This window comes from Dermacentor andersoni, chromosome 1, assembly GCF_023375885.2.
Source record: "Dermacentor andersoni chromosome 1, qqDerAnde1_hic_scaffold, whole genome shotgun sequence".
In the NCBI taxonomy this organism is placed as follows: domain Eukaryota; kingdom Metazoa; phylum Arthropoda; class Arachnida; order Ixodida; family Ixodidae; genus Dermacentor; species Dermacentor andersoni.
In genome coordinates this window covers 284,225,005-284,246,906 of record NC_092814.1, presented here as the reverse complement: position 1 = coordinate 284,246,906, position 21,902 = coordinate 284,225,005, and the positions used below count along the sequence as shown (strand labels likewise).

At 46.9% G+C, this 21,902-nt stretch overlaps 1 protein-coding gene across 3 annotated transcripts in view; it reads left to right on the top strand.

The window, feature by feature from the left end:
* The window catches only part of eIF4E1 (eukaryotic translation initiation factor 4E1), a 63,751-nt gene that overhangs the window by 25,265 nt on the left and 16,584 nt on the right, over nucleotides 1-21,902 (top strand). For 2 of the 3 annotated variants that reach the window (XM_050195772.3, XM_050195771.2), the window contains exon 4: nucleotides 1,928-2,067. In XM_050195772.3, the coding sequence (XP_050051729.1) occupies nucleotides 1,928-2,067 (140 nt within the window). Of the gene's footprint in view, nucleotides 1-1,927; nucleotides 2,072-21,902 lie in introns of those variants that run through there. The other variant, XM_072284963.1, reaches the window with a different exon arrangement.

The window sequence follows — 21,902 nt, the reverse complement described above, 5'->3', positions numbered from 1 at the left end:
GCAATAGCGGAGGCCTAATGGCAAAATGACATAATCAGTATGTACATGTCATATCACATGGCGAGCTATCGCAGTTTTTAGGACGCGTGACAGACCGGCGAAGTAGGGGTGGGCCGAAAATATTTAGGCCAATCGTGGTGTGCTGATTGCAGAATTGGAATAGAAAAGTTTAGAATGGCTTTACGTTATAGCATCCCTGCCTGCATTTCCACTTATGTGCAACAAAGTCCACCTGTATTTCTGACAGTTTTGTGTTGTCTCTGTGTGCCATTGCAAGGACTGCAAAGGCTCGAGTCAGATCCACATGTGAAGGCTCCAGAGCACACGGCACATCATCATCATCATCTCTGTTTGACGGTGGGGGAGAACTTGCTCAATTGTTTCGTCATCGTTCAGTTTGGCACACGGCATTGCACTGTCGATGTCTGCAGTCTTCAAATGTAATGGCTCCAGGAATCGGCACACCACATAGCAGGTCATCAAAAAGGCCCGCATTTGAGCTCTTTGTGGTAGGGGGCAGTTCAGGCTCTTCAGTTGTGAAGTCGGGCTCATTTGCACTGCGACTCAAGACTCATTTGGAGTTGGTCTGCGAGGGCATCGTTAGTGCCATTTGATGTGAACTGTCGATAACTTCATAAGAAAGACTTCTTGGAGCCAGTGGAGCGCTGTCTGCAATGCATACTAAACAAGCACAGAATGGTGGAATGCTGTCTGGAAGGAAAATTGAAACAGCAGGGGCCATGCGCAGTGGTGCCGGAATAGAATATGATAGGGATGTTGATGCAACCTCGCAGTGCAGGCAAAGCCTCCAAGATTGGTTCTTGCAGTTAAATCTCTGAGGCGTAGGGTTTATTCCATTCAGCCAAGTTTCTCTGCACCTATTAACGCGGCACTGCACCTCGGCCTTCGATTCTCAGAAGTGCAACTGTGCACCCTGCATCCCCATGCTCGATTGAACAGGGGGTGCAAGGCAAGGTGCCGCTGCAGTGCATCCTTGAACCTTGCAGTAAGTGGGTGCATCCCGGCACACCATAACTGGCACCACCTGCACCTTTTCGCTTGTGGTGCTATGCACCTATTCTGAATTGAATAAACCTGTAGTGCTGTGGCCAAGACAAAACCTCGGTGATTGGCATCTAGTGTGGAATCTCTGAGGCCATACTTTGTTTCAGCGTGGTTGCCAGCGGCGATAATGGAGGCAGAGTTGGCATTTGCTACAGCCACGGGCAGAGTCTGAATAATCGAATGTAGAGTTGGTGGCTGTCTGAAATATCTGTTGCCATTACACATTAAGTCTGTGGGGCCATTGGTGGTGCCGCGAGGCTGTCCAAATTACCAAACATGTCTGGATTATCTGTGTCCGATTTATTGGTACGGTCACTGTATATTGGACTAGGGTCCCATAGTCCGAGGGCTGCAACGGGACCTGCTCACTTATTGAAGCATACTCCTGGCGGAATCGGTCTACTCAGGAGTAGGTCACTTGCAAAGGCAGTTTCAGTGATTGTTGAGCTGTTGATAATGATTGAAAAAATGTGGGTACAGTATGAACACGTGAATATTGAGGCCTGGGTTGTGATTTGTCATGCCTTTCCCGATGTTCCTTTTCACGCTTTGTCAGTCCTCGTAGCGATTCTCTGTTTGCATTATCGGGCGATCAGCCAGCCATGAATAGTGGATAAAAGTGGCATAGAATCAAGCAGAAGGCATTGCTACAAAATTACGGGCCTGTTTTAACATGCTATGGCTTGATTCTAGGTGCCATTCTTTCTGCCTGCAGCAATATCCTAATAGGATGCAGGGTATATTTGTTAGCTTGTAGCACAGCTTCATGGAATTCTATAATTTCTAGGCTTTGACATGCTATAGGGGTTTTAATAATTTTGGACAATGTCATTGTGATGCCTCTGTTGTCTATATTTAACAGTTGCTGTGCCTGATAGGAGAGGGCTTTGAGGAGTTCAGTGACGATGTTAATGGCGCTGTGGTCCAAATTCGTCCCAAACTTGACAAGATCGCTGTCTGGACTGCTGATGTTCGCCGAGCTGATGGCAACATTAAGATTGGGTAAGTTTGTTTTCTTAACTTGTAGGTATTAAATATTTCCATTTGTGAAATACAGTGACTGCTCTCCATATAGAGTACTGCATGTTGCGACATATGAGACAGCTCGCAATATATGATGACCTTCATAACTCTGATCTTTGTAAAGTAATAGGGGGCTGGACTTTTGAAGCACAATTAATGACAAGTAAACTTGTGCCATGTCAATGTTGCAGCCCTTGTTATTAATTGGTACTGAAGTCCTGCTGATATGTTGCTCCCAACATGGATATAGCCTTTGTTGTCGTTGCTGTCACTGTTGTCTCTTCAATGACAGCTGAGGCATTACCGTTAGAGGTGGGTGAATACCAAATTCTCAATTTTTTAGCAAATTCTAATCATGAAAACCAAGTGCGAATAAAATATTTTTTGAATACAAATACTATTGGTTTTTGCAAACATCCAATTTCTCCATCCACATACGCATGTGCCATACAATGTCCTCGTCGTCATCCTTATTTTATTGTCCAGTGGTGCCAATTTTCTGCTGACGGGAGCTGCTGCCATACTAGACTTGGCTGATATTGTAGGTGTAGGCATTTTCAATTTAACCGCCCTTCCCACGTAGCAACCCTGCTGGAGCGATTGCTTTGCTTTTAACAGCTGCCGATAGGTGACGACACAGGTCCATGCTAGCACAGTCTTGCAAACAGCTGGATTCCCATAGACGAAGGCATATTCCAATTTTTTCTCAAGAACCAGGCAAGTAAGAGTGTCTTGTGTTAGACTGAACCACATGGACAATAAAATGAGATCTTTCTGCAAGTTTTTGGTAAGGCAAAGCAGCTGATGCAGGGCGTGTGGACGCAAAGCCGCATTAAAGCATCGTAGCGTCTAGGCGACAGTATGGAAGCGGCCATATGTCAAATCAACACTTATGTGCCTGCTGCGGTACCATTGCGGCTATGGCGTTGCTCCAGGTCAGCGGTTAGATCCTGACAGCAACAGCCACATTTCAACAGGACTGAAATACAAAAGTGCTCATGTACTTAGATTTACGTGCATGTTAAAGAACCCCTGAGGGTCAGACTTAATCCAGAGTACGCCACTACAGTGTGCCTCGTAATCTGATTGTGGTTTTGGCACATACAGCCCCATAATTCAATTAAAAGTTTTAACACTTCTGCCATTATGCTATGTGCTGTGTGAGGCAGTGACAGTGCTAACATTTTTGGAGGTTGTGAACAATGGTGCACAACAATGCCTCAGGCGAAGATTTTGCTCTGTGTTCTGTGTACTGCAAACAGCATTGATGCACACAAGGTAATGTTTAACATATTTGCAAGTCGCCACTGTAGTATTGCACCAAATGCTAAAGAAATATAAACATTCGCCGTAGCATCTTTGCTAATTATCGTCTAAGCAAATGGTGCAGAGAGCTTCACTTACATCGATTCCCACAGTGCATGGGATCCGCATATTTTTTCTTTTCGGGCTGTTGTATTTGAGAGTGAGGCTTATATGCAGAAAGATATGGTAGCTGCTCGACAAGTTTTAGGAGCAGTGACACCTTCCTGCATGTCACATTTCCTTCAGACACCAAAAAAGAGGCGCTCACTGGGCATCCTAGTGTCTGGTATTGGCAGGTATTTTATCAGAAACCGAGCGAACAGTGGGCACCATGCTTGCACCACCACTCACATACATCCGATCTTGTTGCCCAGAATTTCATCAGGCACATATCTTTCAACCTGTGCTTGTGGCAGAGAAAGTTGCTGCTGGTTGGTGAGCTTAAGTGTTTTGAGTGTTGATGCGGAAGGAGTACCTTCAGATCTCATTGTTGAGGGCATACCCAAGTTGCTTGAAGTTTGCTTCTAGAGCCACATTTTTAATCCAGTTGGCCATTGAAGCACCCTGCTGGGACACAACTACTTTGGAACGAAGGCCTAAAACATTGCCGAAACTTGCTACTTGATCAAATTTGTAGTTCAGAAACGGTGTCTTTAGGCACTCAGCCAGATTAGTAGCAGACAGAGGTTTCCACCTACATGTTGGTGTTGTCAGATGCACGAAGAGGCACCACAGTGTGGGTACTTGATCTGATAATGCCAGGTAGCCATAAGCACCAGCATGAGCCCCAGACAGTTTCTCCAGTCTTACTTTTGATGTGCTTCACTGCAATACAGACTTAACTCTTTCCTTACCACGCCATAGAGCATCGAACACTATGGATTGATGGTTTTGAATGCCCCGCCAAAAATAAAACTCCGCGCTTACAGACACCTAGCGCCATCTGGCCAGTAATAGAACTACAGTCAAACCCGGCTATATCGAACTCGCAAAAAAACGTCTATCAGTTCGATATAGAGCATAATTCGATATAAGCCTGCTAAATAATTGGATGTCATAAAAGCACATCCCATTTATAAAATCACTTTATTGACGAAACTAGCTTAGTTTCGCATAAATTAGTCCTGCATTTTCTTCTGCTTGGGCAATTTCGCTGCCTGCGACGTACGCACTTCCCCACGTTGTCTAAGGAGTCCGAGCAGCTGAGGCCGCAAACTTCCGCATTCGCGCAGAAGCACCGGACTAATGCGAGTGCACCAATCACTTCGGAGGATGTGGGCAAAGAATCGTAGTTGCTTTCCTCAACGTGCCTACTTTCATTTGTGCTCGGTACGATGTCGGCGATGTAGTCTTCGTTTCGGGATCTACCGTCGTCGCGATACCATCATCTGCACTCACAAACTCGTCCACTGTTGATTCGAATGTCCCGGAAATTTTGACAGCTCGCTCCAAACTTCGGCAACACCGGCAACGGCTTCGACGCATTCATCAGAATTTACAGTCATCACCGAGCACGCGGAAACCGGCACGTATGAAGAACGCCTCGTACACGGCCGTGCGTACGCGTCGGGCGCCATGGGCACCGGGTTGCGAGTCTGGCCACTTTAGCCCTAATCGTGCTGAGAGTGCTCCTCGGAATCTTGCACGCTGCGGGGATATCGCGTTCGACGCGATTTATGATTTCGATCTTCACGACGAAAGGCGAATTCTGCCGCTTCATCACGGCAACACTGCGGGAGAAGGCCCACAAGGCGCAAACACGATTAACCAGAGAGGCAGCCAGACAACTCGCACTTTCGCCATCTTGCACGAAGAGCGCACAAGAGCCTCTGATTGGCTGTCTGAGCAAGCGCTGTAGGCGGGCCAGGATCATTTTTTGCTGGGGAGTGTCGATAGATAGTGATCTAAAGAAAGGAAGGACGCTTGATTCTGCAACCCGTGAGGGAGCACGGCGAAGCGTCGTCAGGGGAGAGGGAGTGGGAAGTGAAAGATGATAGAGAAAGAGGGAGGATAATAGACTTCACTATGCGCGGCAGGGGGAGTGTCGACGGCTCGCCCGAACAGCCCCAGGCAGCGCGGTCACGGTAGGGAGAGCGGTTGGATGGAGCCGCGCCGCCGGGTTTCCCCGCTACCGCGAGGGAAAGCCAACTTCTGGGGGCACTCTTCCGCCGCTTGACGTTCGATATATCGGGAGTCACTGCAATATTTGTTCGATGTAAGCGTAATTTTTGCTACATATAGTCATTGTAACTATACCGTGACCAGAAATTGTTCGATATATAGAATAATTCGATGTAAACGGGTTCGATATAGTCGGGTTCGACTGTACTGCGGATTTTTTTTTTTTCCCTGTTCCGTCGCAAAGGCTCCTGCGGGAAAAAAAAGCAGCGGAGGAGGTAGCGCGGAGTTTTCGCAACATGCCGCTGAAAACGCGTTGCGCGCCGCTGAAAAAGAAGTCTTCTTAAAGTGATTCCGCTGCTTTTGATGCCAATATTCTTGATATGAGCAGTAGTGATGAGTCCATAGAGGACATTGGATCATCTGATTTCGACTCCGACAGTGATGATTCCTCTATACAGCCCGGACCTTCAACTAGTGTGGCAAGGTAAGCATAGTTTCGGATGTCAGTGTTGTTATACGATGCGGTGCGCGTGCTTTGTGACACCTTTTTTACGCTTTTCTTTTAGGGTGTCAACTACATATGGAGGCGATATTTTGCCAAACACACCGTGCAGAGTCAAGGTCTCACAGAAAGGCGCACCTGGCGTACACCTGGGCGTGACACACCGGAGTGAGACGCGGAGGTTTCTCGGTGTACTGGACATGTTCATGATGTTTACCCCCGACACGATTGCCACTTTCTGTGCACACACGAACAAGTATGCGGGGATGAATATTTTTGAGAAGCCCAGATATGCTCAGCCAGATGGCTCCTGGCTAGAGGTCACGCCCCCCGAGATGTTGCGTTTCATTGCACTGTTGATTTACATGGGCATCGTGCAACTACAGTAAAAGCTCATTAATTCGAATTCCGCGGGGATGCTATGAAAATTCGAATTATACAAAATTCGAACTAATGAAAGTCAGAGAAAAAATATAGTCTGACGTGGCGTGAGCACGCGCGCACACGCTACGTCACGTTGGTGTGAACAACGTCTATACTTAGAAGCACTGGCGCAGTCAACGTAACCGGACGCGGCCAGCACGGTCCGACGCGCCTGACATCGAGATGGCTCTTGCTCCATCCGCGCGTTCGTCGCGCTGACTGGGGCGGAGAAAAAAAAAATGTCGCAGTCTCGCGCAAAAAGCGAAGCATCGATTGCGATAGAAAATTAGTAGATAGCTATACAAAGTAAGGATAATAGCTTTATCGGCCGTATAAACTTGTAAGCATTCACTTACTAAATAAATTAACAAGCACGGTGTCACGCGCGCACAGGTAAGCATGAACGCATCTCGCTCAATGTCCGCGGAAACTCGCTGAAAAACCCTGTGGAGTGAGGACACGCGGCAGTAGCAGCGAGCAAATTGACGTTCGCACAGCTCTCGCTTCAACGCGAACGAAACGTAGAAAGCATATCGCATATGAAGCTACCGGCACTACGCGCACTCTGCAAACATCGCAGATCGCTTTGAAGATGAGGCCCATGCGGGCGCGCACTTTGGCCACGTCGCAGATCGCTTTCAAGATGTGGCGCCCGCATGGCCGCGGCGTAAGCAGCAGCCGCCGAAGATCGTCACCCCGTCCCTCCCTCGCCTCACTCCCCTGCCTCGCGCGCGACAAGAGAGAGGGCGCGCTCCGCCCCACCTTCTCCTCTCGCGCACGCCAGATTGAGCCGCATTCGCCGTCTCACCCTCGCACACTCGTACACAAAGAACACGGCGCGCTGCGATCGTCGTTGCCGCTGATCGAATAAGCAAAACTGCGCGACCTGTGCGGCGACGCCAACATGCTCCCGCGCACTAGCACTCTCCGCATCCACGATGATGCGGAGTTCGAATTATCGGTGGCGGTGCGGATTTCAGTGTAAATTAGCGGGATGTGTTACATATTGCTTTCAATACATTGTGGGACGGACCGCGGTGACTACTTCGAATTATCCGAAATTTCGAATTAACGAGCTTTTACTGTACCTCAACTCCACTCGTACTGGAACACTGGTACAATTTACGGCGGTCTACTCCCAGGGATGATCATGAGCAGGAAGCGTTTCTTGTCCCTGCTTTTTGGCATGTTGCGGGCCCTGAGGATGATGGTGCTGCTTCAGCTGGCAAACTGCGGAAGGTACTCTTGCTACTTCGACAGATCAACGAGGTGTCGGCACGATTTTTTCAGCCACGGGAAGCCATTTCGGTCGATGAATGGATGGTGCAATCTAAAGCACGCTCGGGAATCTGGCAATATATTCGGGACAAGGTGACGAAGTGGGGTTACAAGTTGTGGGTTTTAGCTGAGTCAGAAACTGGATACACATTGCAGTTCTTTGTTTACACGGACAAGCGGGAGACACTGGGACTGCATGGATTGACTTTTGATGTAGTCGGTAAACTTTGTGATAAATATTTAGGACTGGAATACAAAATTTATGGGGACAATTTTTGTACTTTGAAGCACCTTTTCGAACACCTTCAATGCAAAACGCTGGCATGTGGAATGAGAAAAGATCGTCGAGGCTTCCCTGGCGATCTGAAAGATTCAAAATGGGAAAAGAATGCTGAATGTGGAGACATTCGTTGGATCAGGAAAGGAAACGTCTTGTTTCTTCAGTGGAAGGACCGTCGGGCTGTAAGTCTTATGAGCGCCATTCATACAGCCAATGAACATGTGCCTGCAAAGAGACGTGCAAAAGTGGGCAACAAGTGGAGCGAGAGGACCATAAGAAAGCCCTTGTTGGTGCATGAGTACAACGCAGGTATGCTGGGCATTGTCAAATCTGACCAGATCATTGGAACATACAATGTCCTTCGTAAATGTGTGCGCTGGTGGAAAACACTCTTTTTCCACTGCATAGATATTGCTTGTGTAAATAGTTTTGTTCTATTTCAAGAGCATCGGAAAGAGCACCCAGATATTCTTGAGCTACGGCTGAGTTCCCGCTTTGACCAGCTTTCTTTCCGAGAGATGCTCATCAAGCAAATTTTGAATCTTGGATGATGATCAACCAGTCAGCATATCTTATCTGCCACCGGACTGGGTTCCCCACAAGCCTGAGAAGGTTGACAGTCGAAGGAACTGCAAGCAGGGCTATGCGAACACCAAGAAAAGTCAAGACAAATGTTCTTTGCACCACCTGTGAAGCGCATCTTTGTTTTACAACTACGTGTAACTGTTTCGCCGATTGGCACATGCGTCATGGGCACTGAGATCAGAGACTGCTTGAAAAAGTACTTTTTTTTTTTTACCTAGTGTTCAAATTTTCAGGAAGTGTACCTGAGCTCACGGACATTCATTTGTATATTCGTTTTTTTTATTATTCTGTGTGGTGAAGTATAGTTTCAATTTTTTATCTTTGCATGTATGTTTTCCTTCCTTTTCTTCAGCTTTTGGAAATAAAATATAAAAAATGTGGCAGTGCTTACTTTGTATATTATTACATTGGAAAGGCAAAACAATCGGCTACATTTTCATATAAAACAATCCATTGTACAACAAAATATTCCCAAGAAAAAAAAAACATTATGTAGACACTTGGCAAAAACGGCCGTTTTCTGCAGGAAGGAAAGAGTGAAGCCTTTTTCACATGCAAGTGACTGCGTGGCTGCAGCCACTGAGCAGCACTGTGGCGTGCAGATGTGGCTTCGTTTCATATGTACCCTCTTCATGCAACACCTGCCGCTAGCGATGAGTGCCACTTGCGGAGAGCGCTTGTGAGCAGTATACAGTGGAACCCTGATAATGCGGCTTTGAGGAGACTACAAAAAACCGTCGTATAATTGAAAAACTAAGAATATAGGCAGTTACGCTCAGTCTTGCCCAAAAAATGAGTACAAATCGCCTGATTAAGCCTACGACACGAACCTGTGCTGCTCCAAGGAAGGTAGATTAAATTATTTAAAAAATGACAACCAAGCATTTAATTTGAAGTGTGAGCGAATCTTTATTCTCACCTTTAAGGAAAATCTGAACTTTTTCTTGACATTTGTCCAGCCGCAACACATCGGCTTCTATTCGAGAGCTGCAACATCTGGCAGCAAGTCTCCAACATGGTCACGTGCACAAATAAACTGCCAAATGTTGTCAATGCTGTGTAACACGCCCGCATAAGTCGGAAAGAAGGGAGAATTCGGAAACAAGTTCCCTTCACTTATTGCCATTGTCTGAGGTGGAGACAGCTTTTCTTGGGCGGTATTCTTGCGCTATGCCTTTCGGAGATAGCTTTACTTTAGCGAAATTTTGGTGACTCGACACCAGAAGTGACCTCTGCAAGTGTTTCTGGCGCTGTGCCAAGCTCGTTATCAGTGCCAAGAGCACTATCGGCCGTATACTTTGAGGGGTTTGGTACTGGGGCAAGCAAAGTCTCACGAAAGTGAAACTATCTCCATAAGTGATCGCACAGGATCACGTCACCTTTGAGCTTTGTTTGAAATTAAGCACTTAAAGAGGCTGCACAACCATTTCATTCAGGAATGGTACCAGGCCCCTACGAGGTCCACAGAGTCCTTCGACTGGCCTTGCATTTAAAGAGCACTTCCCGCTGGTCCTGCCATCCGTGTATCGTTGACGCTGAGCCACAACGGAGTTTCCCTACTTCTCGGCCATCAAAATTGCTTGTCTTTCAAAACGGGACTCGTATTGAATGCACTGTGTCGCCATAACGTCGCGAATAAGCGGAGTCGAAGCGCCAAAGACTACAGGACACTGCAGCACTGTAATTGTAAGAACTTGTGTGGTTTAAATCGATGCCATCCTTGCTGTACTTGTGTTACAACTGTCGACTTTTCTGTGGATTGGATCTAAACGTAAAATTACATGTTGTCAAAGTAACACTAAAAACCGCGGAATTAAGGATATTTGTTTCAAAATTATGAATTTTGCTGTTATTCGCATGTAATGTGAGTGTAACTCATTATCAGCTTGCTTCAGTGTGCTTACGTGCCAGCCTGCTTCTGCTTGGCGATTTTTTCTTTCTCAGACTGCACAAAGGCGTCGTACGAGGCGGGGCTTGTGTAAAATTGTCTTATAATCAAGCTTTTTAATATCTTACTTTTATAGGGTCTTTGCTGGTACCAAGCCAATTCGTTGTAAAATGCAGGTTGTCACCTGATTGGGGGATGTATAATTGAGGTTCCACTGTATATGTTTCCGTGGTCCCCACAAGTGGTGCTGGAGCTTGACTTGTCCATGTTTGAGCGCTTGCGAGATGATGCAGATTTCATTAATCGAGACCTTAGTTCTTCACTTCTTTCTCTAAAAATAACCTCATTATCGCCCATATTAACTTAGGTGTCGATCCTCTTGTAAAGCCTCTTCCAACTACAGGCATATGGAACAGTAGCCAGAGAGGGTAGTATCAAAATTTTGCAAGACAAGAGTACAAAATGAGTCTGTCAGTGGCTCGTGAATGTCGCTAGGCATTCGTGGTGCCGTCCGGGCCACAACCATTCGAACAGCCTTGTGACTAGGCTTGTCGACTTTTAACCAATCTCTGCTGTTTTTCTCCTCAAGGCATTAAAGCAGTAGGGCCGCGGCCTCTTGGTTCTAGTAGGTCTTGGGTCGGCTTTAACCGAAGAGGCACAAAACCAAACTTCTTGCACGCGTGCCTATACCGTGAAAGAGAAAGAAAACAGCTGCATGCTCCGTGAACGAGAAACATGAACTGCTGTTTCATCCCTTATATCCCTGTTCATATGGATCCCACCACACACAAAAGACAGATAATGAAAGCAGAACCATGCACAGCCTGTGGACCTCTTCAACAGGCGAGGAGGAAATGGGGCGAGGAGGAAAGGGAGCGCGGCGAGCCTTTCACTTTCTGTGGCTTGTGCAATGCGGTACGACGCTGCTTGAAAATATTGCTGTTGCATGCTGTGGAACGATGTGGAGATATTTTAGCTCGTACATTGCGGAATTTACTCACTGTCCATTCATACAAGGTTGTCAGGGAACCAGTGTGTAGCCTTTTGGTGCATCGGTGACTACAGTATGCGGAAATGTCTCTTAGAGGTGCAAACATGTCACACGCGTCGTCAGCCGCAGTGTGTGTATGTGTTGTGAACTGTTTTGGGTGTATTGGTTTCAATTCAACAAAGATAACCGGCATCTGTGTATCCCCAGAAAATAGGAAACCTGCTCCCTATCTGATTGCTTGTAGTAGGAACTAAAACATAACAGTGCATGCTCGTTTGTGTACGGCCAACTTAATGGAACCCTGAAACATCTAAGCACTAGGTGCTATCAAATATTTGTGATACACTGGCATCGTTCTCATGCATTTCAAATCTACTAGACTTGAAATCACTGTCTGCACTAGCCTCCTGTATGAAGCCGATGCCGCTGCTCATCATAGCGATCGCTACGGTTGGGGAACCAGCATGATACTTATATGAGCTCTGTGCTTCAGTGTTGCTTGTTTTTGCCCTGTAAAGCCGTAATAGCCGAGGGATTGCATAAAAAGAATGCGATGGCTATTTGCGAGGACAAAATTTTTGTAATACGGGTGAGTGCATTGTAGAGAATGGGACAAACAAAACCAAAAAAAAAGGTAATTCGGTCATCATCCTCTCTCAAAAAGAGAAAACGGGCTAACACCGCAAAAGACCTCGCATGGTCATGCTGCTGCACAACGTTTATGCAGTGAAACCTTGTTAAACCATAGTGGCCGGTGCTCGAAAAAAGTAGGTACTAAACAGTAGTACTGCTTAACTGAAATAGCGCGAGATCGCCCACTTACCTGTCAAAAACGGAACTACGAGAGTGTGATGAAAGGGCAGAAAACATGCAGTATTTATTAACTTTGAGCGACAAGTCTTATTTTCGTTAGATGCCGTGGCGGGCTAGTAGCGACGATGGCGGCCTAAAACTCTCGTAACGCAAAGCATCTGCCACTGTCAGGCCTGAATCACCTGTACTTTCGCTTTCCATGTCGGGCTCATCACTTGTTAGGCGACACTACGGCAATAACAGAGGCAACGATGGTCAAAAGTCTAACCTCATAGCCGTTGTATTTTCGCGATCGCAGCAGCACTGCCAAGCAACTTCTTTGCATACCAAATGACACACACCGTAGTCAACGGTAGATCCCTCTCGCGTGCCAGCACAGACTTTTGTGCCCCATTTGACAGCACGATGTCCAATTTTTCTTCTATGCTGAAGAAAAATGCTCAGAGTCTGGTCACAGCACTCCGACTCTGACATGGCGCCAAAATGGTGCTGATGTTGATGTGGCTTCACCCTTCCAAGCGCCCTCTGTGTTTGCACTTGGAGGCCGTTCGAGTCTGAGGCTTGTTGTTCTGCCGGGCCGGCGTACCACCTTGAGTTCGTGGCAAAAAGTAGAAACGCTACATGTTAACAAATACGTACACAATAAACTGGTATAGTTTATGCGGAAACAAAACACATTATGTAAAATGGCCGCTGAGTTGGGCATTTCACTTTACTACCTTAAAACGAAACTGCTCCTTAAGCTGGTACGGTTTAACAGGGTTTATTTGTAGATCTATAAGCGTTAATGTCGCATGCTTGGACCATAAGCTATATTGGGGGCGAGCTCCACCACTGGAAAAGCTGATGTCAGCGTGGCATGGCATGAGGGATCACATTGACACAGCGGCCCTGTCGGCTGCTTCGGAAGTGCCGAAGCGAGCTGAAGGTGAAAGTTTAAAGTCCCACCTGTGCTGTGGTTCTGATTAAGTGGTGAGGCTTTCCTGTCTTGGGTGTCTGCTTGACAACATTTGAAAGTACTATAATATGTAGTGGCAGACGTACGCAATGGTGCCAAGTGTCAGCCTTATTCAAGGTAGCTGCAGGACAAGAAGCTGCGTGAAGCTTGGCTCGCGAAACTTGGAACCGGCAAACAGCCATCGGCTACAGCTCGGCTATGCAGAATGCACAGACGCGGGGAAGATTTCTGCTACGGCGCCGGGACTGCGTTCGGTGAGTAGCAGAAAACACTCACTGAGATGTGCTCGCCTGCGCCCGCTGCCCGGCTAATGTCATGACGGCTTGGTCTATGAATTCGTTTTATGCTAGATACTGGCAAGTTCACTGGAATGGAAAGGGAGTGGTAAGACACACATTAAAGAAAGGCATGGCATATGGTCATGTTCGTGTTCTGAAACAATGCACCAGATTACAAAGAAGCAGAGGGAAATCGCACCCTGAGGTGACCGATAAACATACAGTGTGGCGCAACTTGAGAAATATTGAAATGTCCAAGAACTTGGAAGACGAAAAAATATTGAATCGTCGTGACGGCACATCAGTCACCGTAGGCGTCGAAGTCTCTAACGAAATTATTTTTGAACAGTTGTGATAGCGTCCACGCAACAATGGTTGCTAGTGTACTGTCAAATGCTCATATACTGCGGCCTAAAGCTCACGACGTGGCGCAAAAACGCACTCACAGCAAAAGCAAAACATTGTGCACGGACACGCATGCAGACTCGCAGTCGGTCGCTGCAAACCCGTGCTATTGCTGCATTGAGGCTTCATTCTGCTCTATTTGGTTATACAGAGAAATCACTATAAGAACATATTTAACAAAATTGTTTACTCTCGGCGTTTGCCTACCTTTCACGAAAGAAGCCGGTTCAGGACACTCCATTGTGGCGACCGCACGCAGTGGCATTCACTGTACGTATTCAGTAAAGAGAACGCGTCTGTAAACGATTCTGTGCTTTCAGTTTGCCCATGATTATTATTTCGAGTCAAAAACTTCCCTCGTCTTGAGAGTACTTACAGAAATGTCCAGGAGGGCTGCTGCGTGGTTTTTATTGAGCACCGTAAGTGAAACCTATGAGGAGCGCGCTGCATGATCCCTCGTACTACGCAAGGGAGGCGCTTCTGGCAGATGGCGACTCCGTAAGTACTCGCCCCCAATAGAGCAAACATATCTACAGTCGCCGACCGTTTATTCGGACCTCACGGGAACTGCGGAAATGTCCGAATAAACAGGTGTCCGAAAAAGCAGATAAAAAAAATGAAATCCTTTATTTCCACGCACTTCTTCGGGCTCGGCCGTAGGCTTGAAGAAATCGTGAATGCGCCGCTGCACGCTGTTCCGTTTACGCGCGTGCAATCAATAAGCCTGAATCTTGGAGAGGGTTGTACGGTCACTATAGACTGCTGAAAGCAGTCACTGCTTGTACACGCTCCGCATGCGACAACAGCTTAGCACATGGTGCGTCATCTTTCGACTCAGAGTCATCGTCCGGCGGTGCTGCAGAAACCTGACGAATGATCTCGCCGTCGTCGAGTTCTGCGCATGTCAGTACAGCAGTGTCAGCACCTGTGAAACTGTCAAATGAGACGGTGTCCAGAATCGCGATGCAACCACTGCGCACGTCTCGGCAGAACATTTTCCGCGTCAGTTGGGAGCACATCGGAAGGCGACAAATCTTAGGCCTCCCGGCACCCGCTTGCCAGCATTCCCCAGCGCAGTCTGCGCGGGCACTGTCGGCGCCATTAGACACTTGACGCGATGTTTTGGTATGCCGCGTTGGAACACCGGAACCTCGACACAGCACACAAAGCAAACACCAGTCGCACAAACGAAAAGCGTGGCCTACTCATAGAATAAAGAAAACTGCCTACTCGCAACGTCGTGCGCAGTGGTCGTGCGCTACAAATTGGCTGCTGGATTGTCTTGACACGGCTTACTAAGCTGAAACCGGAACTGCTGTAGAGCCACTCTATCGAAGCAGGCAGAAACGATGATGATGAACGGGAATTCGCAGTAGTGCCACTTCGTGGGGCAGCAAGGAGGCTCCGTTCAAAACAAAAATGGCGTTCAGCAAGTCGAACCATGCACCGGTCAGTCAGTGCATGGTGCTCTCGATCGAGTTGGCTCAAGGAGTGTCCGAAAAATCGGACGAGAGGTTGCAAGGTGTCCGAACTTTCGGCAGTTATACGTTATGGTCTATGGGGAGAATGGCGGTGTCGCGAAGCAGACCGAATAATCGAGCATGTCGAATTTTTGGAGTCCGGAAAATTAGTCAGCGACTGTACTGTATTTACTTGCATAATGATCGCACCTGTGAATTTTGTCATCAAAATTCGATTTTTTTTAATTTCCCGTGTAATGATTGCACCCTGAATTTGTTGCAGTGATATGTCGTGTGCCAAGTCTAGTTAGTGATGATCGCGCTTACCATCAGTGGAATGCTACGCGAAGGACTCTTGAAGGCATGCCAAGTGGTCTGCACGAACCCAACATTCTTAAAGGGATACAGAATAAAAATCGAAGAATATAGAAAAAGCCCCACAGTTGCATTCGTAAGACACTATTGCTATAGTATATCGTCATTATTCGGGTTACTTTTGAGCGGATGGCTTTATTTTTGACGCTCTATGAGCGGCCACCGCGTCACTCGCAAGGCGCTCCCGACAACAAGCTGGCGGATCTGACGTCGCACCTACTCTCAGCAGCCGCGGAGCGAACTGACCGGCTGCGCAGTTTTGTTTTCGTCGCGCTGCGCAGTGCAAAATACAAAGTTCTAGTGAGGGTGATAGCATCAGCGGAGATTATGACTCCGACTTGGATGAGCGGCCTACTGAACGACCACGAACTATAAAGGCGTATGCCTACGATCCGTCCGCATCGTCAAGCGAAATTGACGACTCCCCGCCGCAGCAGTCCCCCTCCGCGGTGCCGAGGGAGTCTGGACCAGCAAGGAGGAGGAGGAGGAGACAAAGGAGAGGAAAGAAACGCATCCTCCTCGTGAGATCAGGGACGGCATCATAATTGGAAACCAGATATAAACGCGGTTCCTGCGGCTCGGATAGCAAGCTCGCACCTGTCACGAATGAGTTAGCGAGACGAGAGGCGCACGCCTCATTGACAGTGTTGCATCCGTGGCGGTGCGCCCAGCGTGATTCACTCACGCAAACGCTTTGCCATGTTTGCTTTCAACAGAGCGAAGACGCTTATGCCTCAGGCTATGCAATGTCAGGCGACGTAAGGAAATTACTCTGCGTTCTGCGCAAACGGCTTGCTCTGCCTGCTTGGTTGTATATGTTATGGGTAGCTGCCGACTGTTATAAGCACCTGCCAACTCTTGCGCGGCAGGTGCTTGATGCGCGCAAGTAGCTGTTATTGAGAATAGATGCGGGGAAGCAACGGGTGAGGATTGAAGCCAGGCATGTGCAGTGACTGAAATGCACCTCTGTAAGCAGGGAGCGTCTTGTTATTTACGGAGTGAATGAGTACATGCGCAGCGGTTTCAGCGTCCCGTTGTTTCATCCCAACCGAGCACTCCTAGTAAGTAAGTGGTCCTGATCCCTTTTGACTCGGGGCAGGCATTTGTCAACGCCACAGGAGATGTTCAGAGTACAAGGAAAGAAAGTAAGGAGAGAAAGAACATAAAACACAGTTTTGTCACGGTCAGTCTGCGAGTCTGTCTGGTTCCCTTGGTGCAAACGAGATGGCGCCACCAGTCTCATGTCAGCGAATTTTTTTCCGTCGGCCGTCGCTTCAGACTATGCAAATTTCTATTCATTCTGGCAGAATTGGCCAAACATCTGGCTGAGAACGTCGTACAAACGACAAATTATGGTCAAACGGCAACTGTGCGCAAAACTACAGCGTGAGCAAGCCGGCGGTTCACGGGAGAAGCTTTCATGAGAGGTACGCGAGAAAGACTACCGCTGCCTACCGTTTTCACTTGTGCACAGCAGACCCTCGGCATTCTGCGGCGTTGACACGGCTGCTCCACACATCAAACCACAAATCCACGAGATGAAAGACGAGGTTTTCGAGCAGCTCACACGAAGCGGTGCGAATAGGACGGTCGAACAAAGAAAGCGTGTTACTGCAAACGTCAACTCGCCCCTTCGCGCGCTCAGTGTGGACGATCGCTCGCAATACGCCTCGACGTGGGTAAGCGTGACGCGATATCCGGTTTTGCCGGAGCTTTCGGAGAAGGCCAGTAGGTGCTGTGATTTGAGAAATATTCATTAAAATTACTTTTCGCTCACTTCTCAGAAAGAGTGTTGTTTTGGTCGCTCTCGGTGCGACAGCTATCACTGGAGACAGAAATCTCGGCGACAAATTTTTTATTCACTATCCCTTTAAGTAGATGCCCCATTTCATTCCTTTCATCACTTTTTACACTTCCATGAAAAAAAAAAAAAGCTACAACCAAACTTGCCTCGGCTTTATTATTTGTAGGTTTCATAATGGTTTTGGTCAACAACAAAATAAAGGGCACCTTTTGGTTCTTCTCGTCTGCACTCATGGGCACGCAACAAATCGGGAGCGGCAACGATAGTGGCCACATTTACATTGATACGTTAGAAGTGTACCCTATTCGTACACCGACGCTTGTAACACAGCTAAGATATTCGCCCACCCTTAGCGGAAATGTGCCATACTAGGGTAGCAGTGAAGACAAATGCTGCAGTTTCTGCATCATGCCCACCCATGTGTTCCTATGTCACTGGCAGCTAAGCGCGCCCATCGATGTTTTTGTCCCCTCAAAGTGGAGATGGCTACGTTATTGTTGCAAACCTGCCGATGTTAACGATATTATTCATTAGTGATATGGAAAGAAACTGTTCCAATGTGTGTAATGTACTCGCGAGAAGAAAAATAATTGTCTGGCGCTACAGTGTACTAGAATATTGGGTAGTGTGCTCTCTGCCCTATACGGCGCACGCTTATGGCTGAAGCCGCGCATGTCGCCGGAGGCCACTAGGGGCGCTGGAGCTAGTTCCACCTGAAGACCCGTGCCAGCGCGTGCGCTCCCGTCACTGCCATTCGCTTGTTGCAGCCTGCACACGAGGATGCGAATCGACTTGATTTTGATTGTTTTTGTGAAGTGCAACGTTCGTAGACTTGTCTCTGCAACATCCTCGGACATCCTTTGAGCTCGTTCTGCGGTGCGCTAAGCAACTATGCCTAATCGCCGGCGCGATTACTGTTTTGCACCAGGGTGCCGGACATGCTATAGTCGAGAGAAAGACTCGCCGAAGGCGTCTCTTTTCAGCATCCCACAAGGCGAAGAAAGGAGGCATCAGTGGGAAAGAAACTTACACCGTGAAGACAAGAAGCTTGACCAAACATGTGCAGTGTGCGAATTGCGAAATGCTTGAAAACCTGTTTACGGAATGCAAGAACTGCATGCCTACAGTATTATGGATATACACACCCTCGTGAGGGCAAGGTGCATGAGCAACATTGGTTGCAATGAGCACGCAGCTGAAATTACAAGAAAAGTTACCAGCGACTATTTAACTACACGGCTCCATTTTTTCGGGAAAGGCATCAACTCGGAGAAATGAAGCAGAAGATAAGCAGCTAAGCATAGAAAAATAAGAGAAAGCTGTGTAGTACATGTTTAAAACATTTGCTCCATTAAGAAAAATTCAATTAATGTTATGTTTGTTTTGAATGAAGAGGGAGGCAGGCAGATCTAAAGAAAGAAAAACAAATTATATGTCAACATGAATGAAGCCCATACGTCGTGGTGGTGCATCATATGAAAAAGGGCATGAAAGAACCAACACTGTACTTGAACTCTTGAGGAGTCTGGTTCACTATGACCTTAATGGGAATTTTGTATATATATATTTTTCATTTCGCCTTACTCCATATTCTTAGGCATGCTCTTAGAAAAAAGATGGTTTGTTTTATTTTGTAAACATTGTTATTGTTGTGAAAAGATATTTCCTGCATGCACTAACAGTGAGATTTGTAATATTTTTGGTATCTGTGCCGTTCTTTGAGTATTCTTCGGTGGGGCTGATTTTGCTTATTTTTCACTCCTGCAACAATATTGTACACCATTTTTGTTTCAATGCTGTTCCTAATAAAATGTACGAAATTCAAAGTGCATTCGAAAATAAAAGCAATTTTATGCGCTCGGAGAACAATTAATGTCGCCTGCTCGTTGAAATCATTGCTGGAATTATTGTGCACAATTAGAAATAAGCTTCTTTGATATTTTACAGAAAATAATTTTTCATAAATATGTGCGCCGTATATTTCCGGCGATGTGTGCCCACACGTCGCATTTATGGCGCAAGAAAACTGTCCGCAACTTGACCAAGTGCGGTCAGCTTGGGCAACGGTCCACTGCTAAAGAGCGGCGCACGCTCAATGCTGGCCTTAGCGGACCGCAGTGGACGATTACACGGGTATTAGTGGTACTAGATGTAGATAAAACGACTCATCGCGCTAACATTATCGTCACAGGAACTGCTACGAACTACTGCAAGCTGGCCACTTTGGTGGCGAACCAGCACCCAAATTTATGTTCTCGCAAGGTCATCATTAACGTCTCCCGAGCCGTCGCAGTCACAATGGTAAAGTTCTTTTTTTTTTTTAATATATAGCACAAAATGCGAATTGACGCCTTTCCGGTAATACAGATAGCAACAACTTACGCTATGCGGTGAAATAACCTGCAGAACTCTCATAGCGTAGGCGCAGGACTGCAAAACGTTTCGGGTGAAAATGTTTGTAGCGCCATCTCTTGGAGGCGACATCAAAGGCCTCATGCGGAGCCATCTGAGCCCACTACCCTTATTCTAGCACACTGTACTGGCGCGTTCGGCTTGCCCTGCCGACCGCCATTTTTGTTTTGGTGTCCCGCACTGACAGCGGCAGCCGCCTGCTTGTTGACCCATTGTCATCCCACAGCAAATGCGGGATGTCAAAAGAAAGTGTTTCTGTTCGTGGGAAATTTAACCCATGTAATGATCGCACCCCTGAATTTATTTATTTATTTATTTAAAATACTTTCAGGGCCCAAAGGCACTACAGAAAGGAGTGGGGGGAAAATGGCATGGCGTGCAGCAAGCAAAAAAAAAAAATTGCAAGGCGTCTTGTAAAGCGATCTTGAACTTGTGGTCATCAGTTATGCTGGCGATTGTGGAGGGATGGTGGTTCCATGCGACACTTGTTCTAGGAACAAGAGTCATTACAGAATTTTGTGCAACAAGGTAGACCACCTTGAAGCGATGATCGGTCCTTGCAGATATGTAATGAGGTGGATGAAACAGAACGTCCTTCATCTCGTTGTTATAATAATCGATTTTATGAAAAAGGCTAAGGCAAGATGACTTTCGACGCAACGAAAGGTCAGGCAAGTTTAGGGTTTTCTTCATAGATTTGACACTGGAATGACGTGAATAATTCGATAAGATGAAACGTGCTCCGCGATTCTGAATGGCTTCAAGAGTTTGAGTGAGTTAAGCAATCGTTAAGTTAAGCATGTGTTAAGCAATCAAAGCAGTTTTCTGCGTGTAGGCAACAGCTTTAATAGGATTTTGTTCAGCCATGGCTGAGCTTAGGGCGGACGATTGCGATGAGAGTTCCATCCACACATCCCACAACTTTGAGAATCTTGCCGTGGTCAAGGAAACTTTCTTGACTGCGGCTTTCTCCTGCAGTGTGGAGAGAAATCTCACACCCCTCTTTCTTTTCTTTTAACTGTAATAACCCTAGCGACGGCGGTAATGAAGCCAGTGACTGATGGTTGGGACAACCCAATGAATAGCTTATGCGTTCCAGATGCACTGCTTAAAACAAGCCGTAGAAAAAGAAAAAAATTGTAGCGCACACAGCACTGACATCGCAGTGTAAACGCTACTAAATCTTTCGGTCCGTGATATTCTACCTCATCGCAAATCCATCGCATTCTGTTTTTGGGGCGTCTAAAATGCCTTCAGAACTCTCCTTCGCTCATGTCAAACGCTTCGGGCCGTTGCCTCTCGTCACATCGTTGTCTTTGGACAACGCTCGCCAGCAACACAACTAATGAAGCCACCATCGGCGTCCCTCCAACAGGCAGCCACAGTTGCCCTAGTAACCCTCGATGTCATGCACGCGGACACTCGCGACTTTCGAGTGAACCACTTCTCCGCAGTTCCTCTTGTAGCAGATGACGGTTTCCTTTGCAGATGATTGACAACCTGTGTGACAACAAAATTTGTAGTCGCACCCATCAAGGGTGACGACAGTTAAGCACTGAACAATGGCGTTTGTGAGAGTGAACCGATTCCAAAGCGAACCGTTACAGAATACAGCCCCATGTGAAACTGGCTTGAAAACTCAACAAAAAAATAAGAGTTTTGGTTAGTAAAAGTCTTTGGAATTCAATGAAATACTAACCCATTCAAGTATAATATTCGCACGCTACTAGTTATTGTAATAGAGCACTTCACAGACACTTTGAGGACTGTCTCATCTGGTATCCTGCATCGCTGATCATTTATACATTTGATCACAATAGCACTTCCTTTGCTTGAAGAAGCTGATACGTTTCCACACTATCGTAGACCTTGCAGATGTCCGATCATGTGGTTCAAGATGGCACCCTTGTGTTCTTGCATATGAGTTAACTAGAAA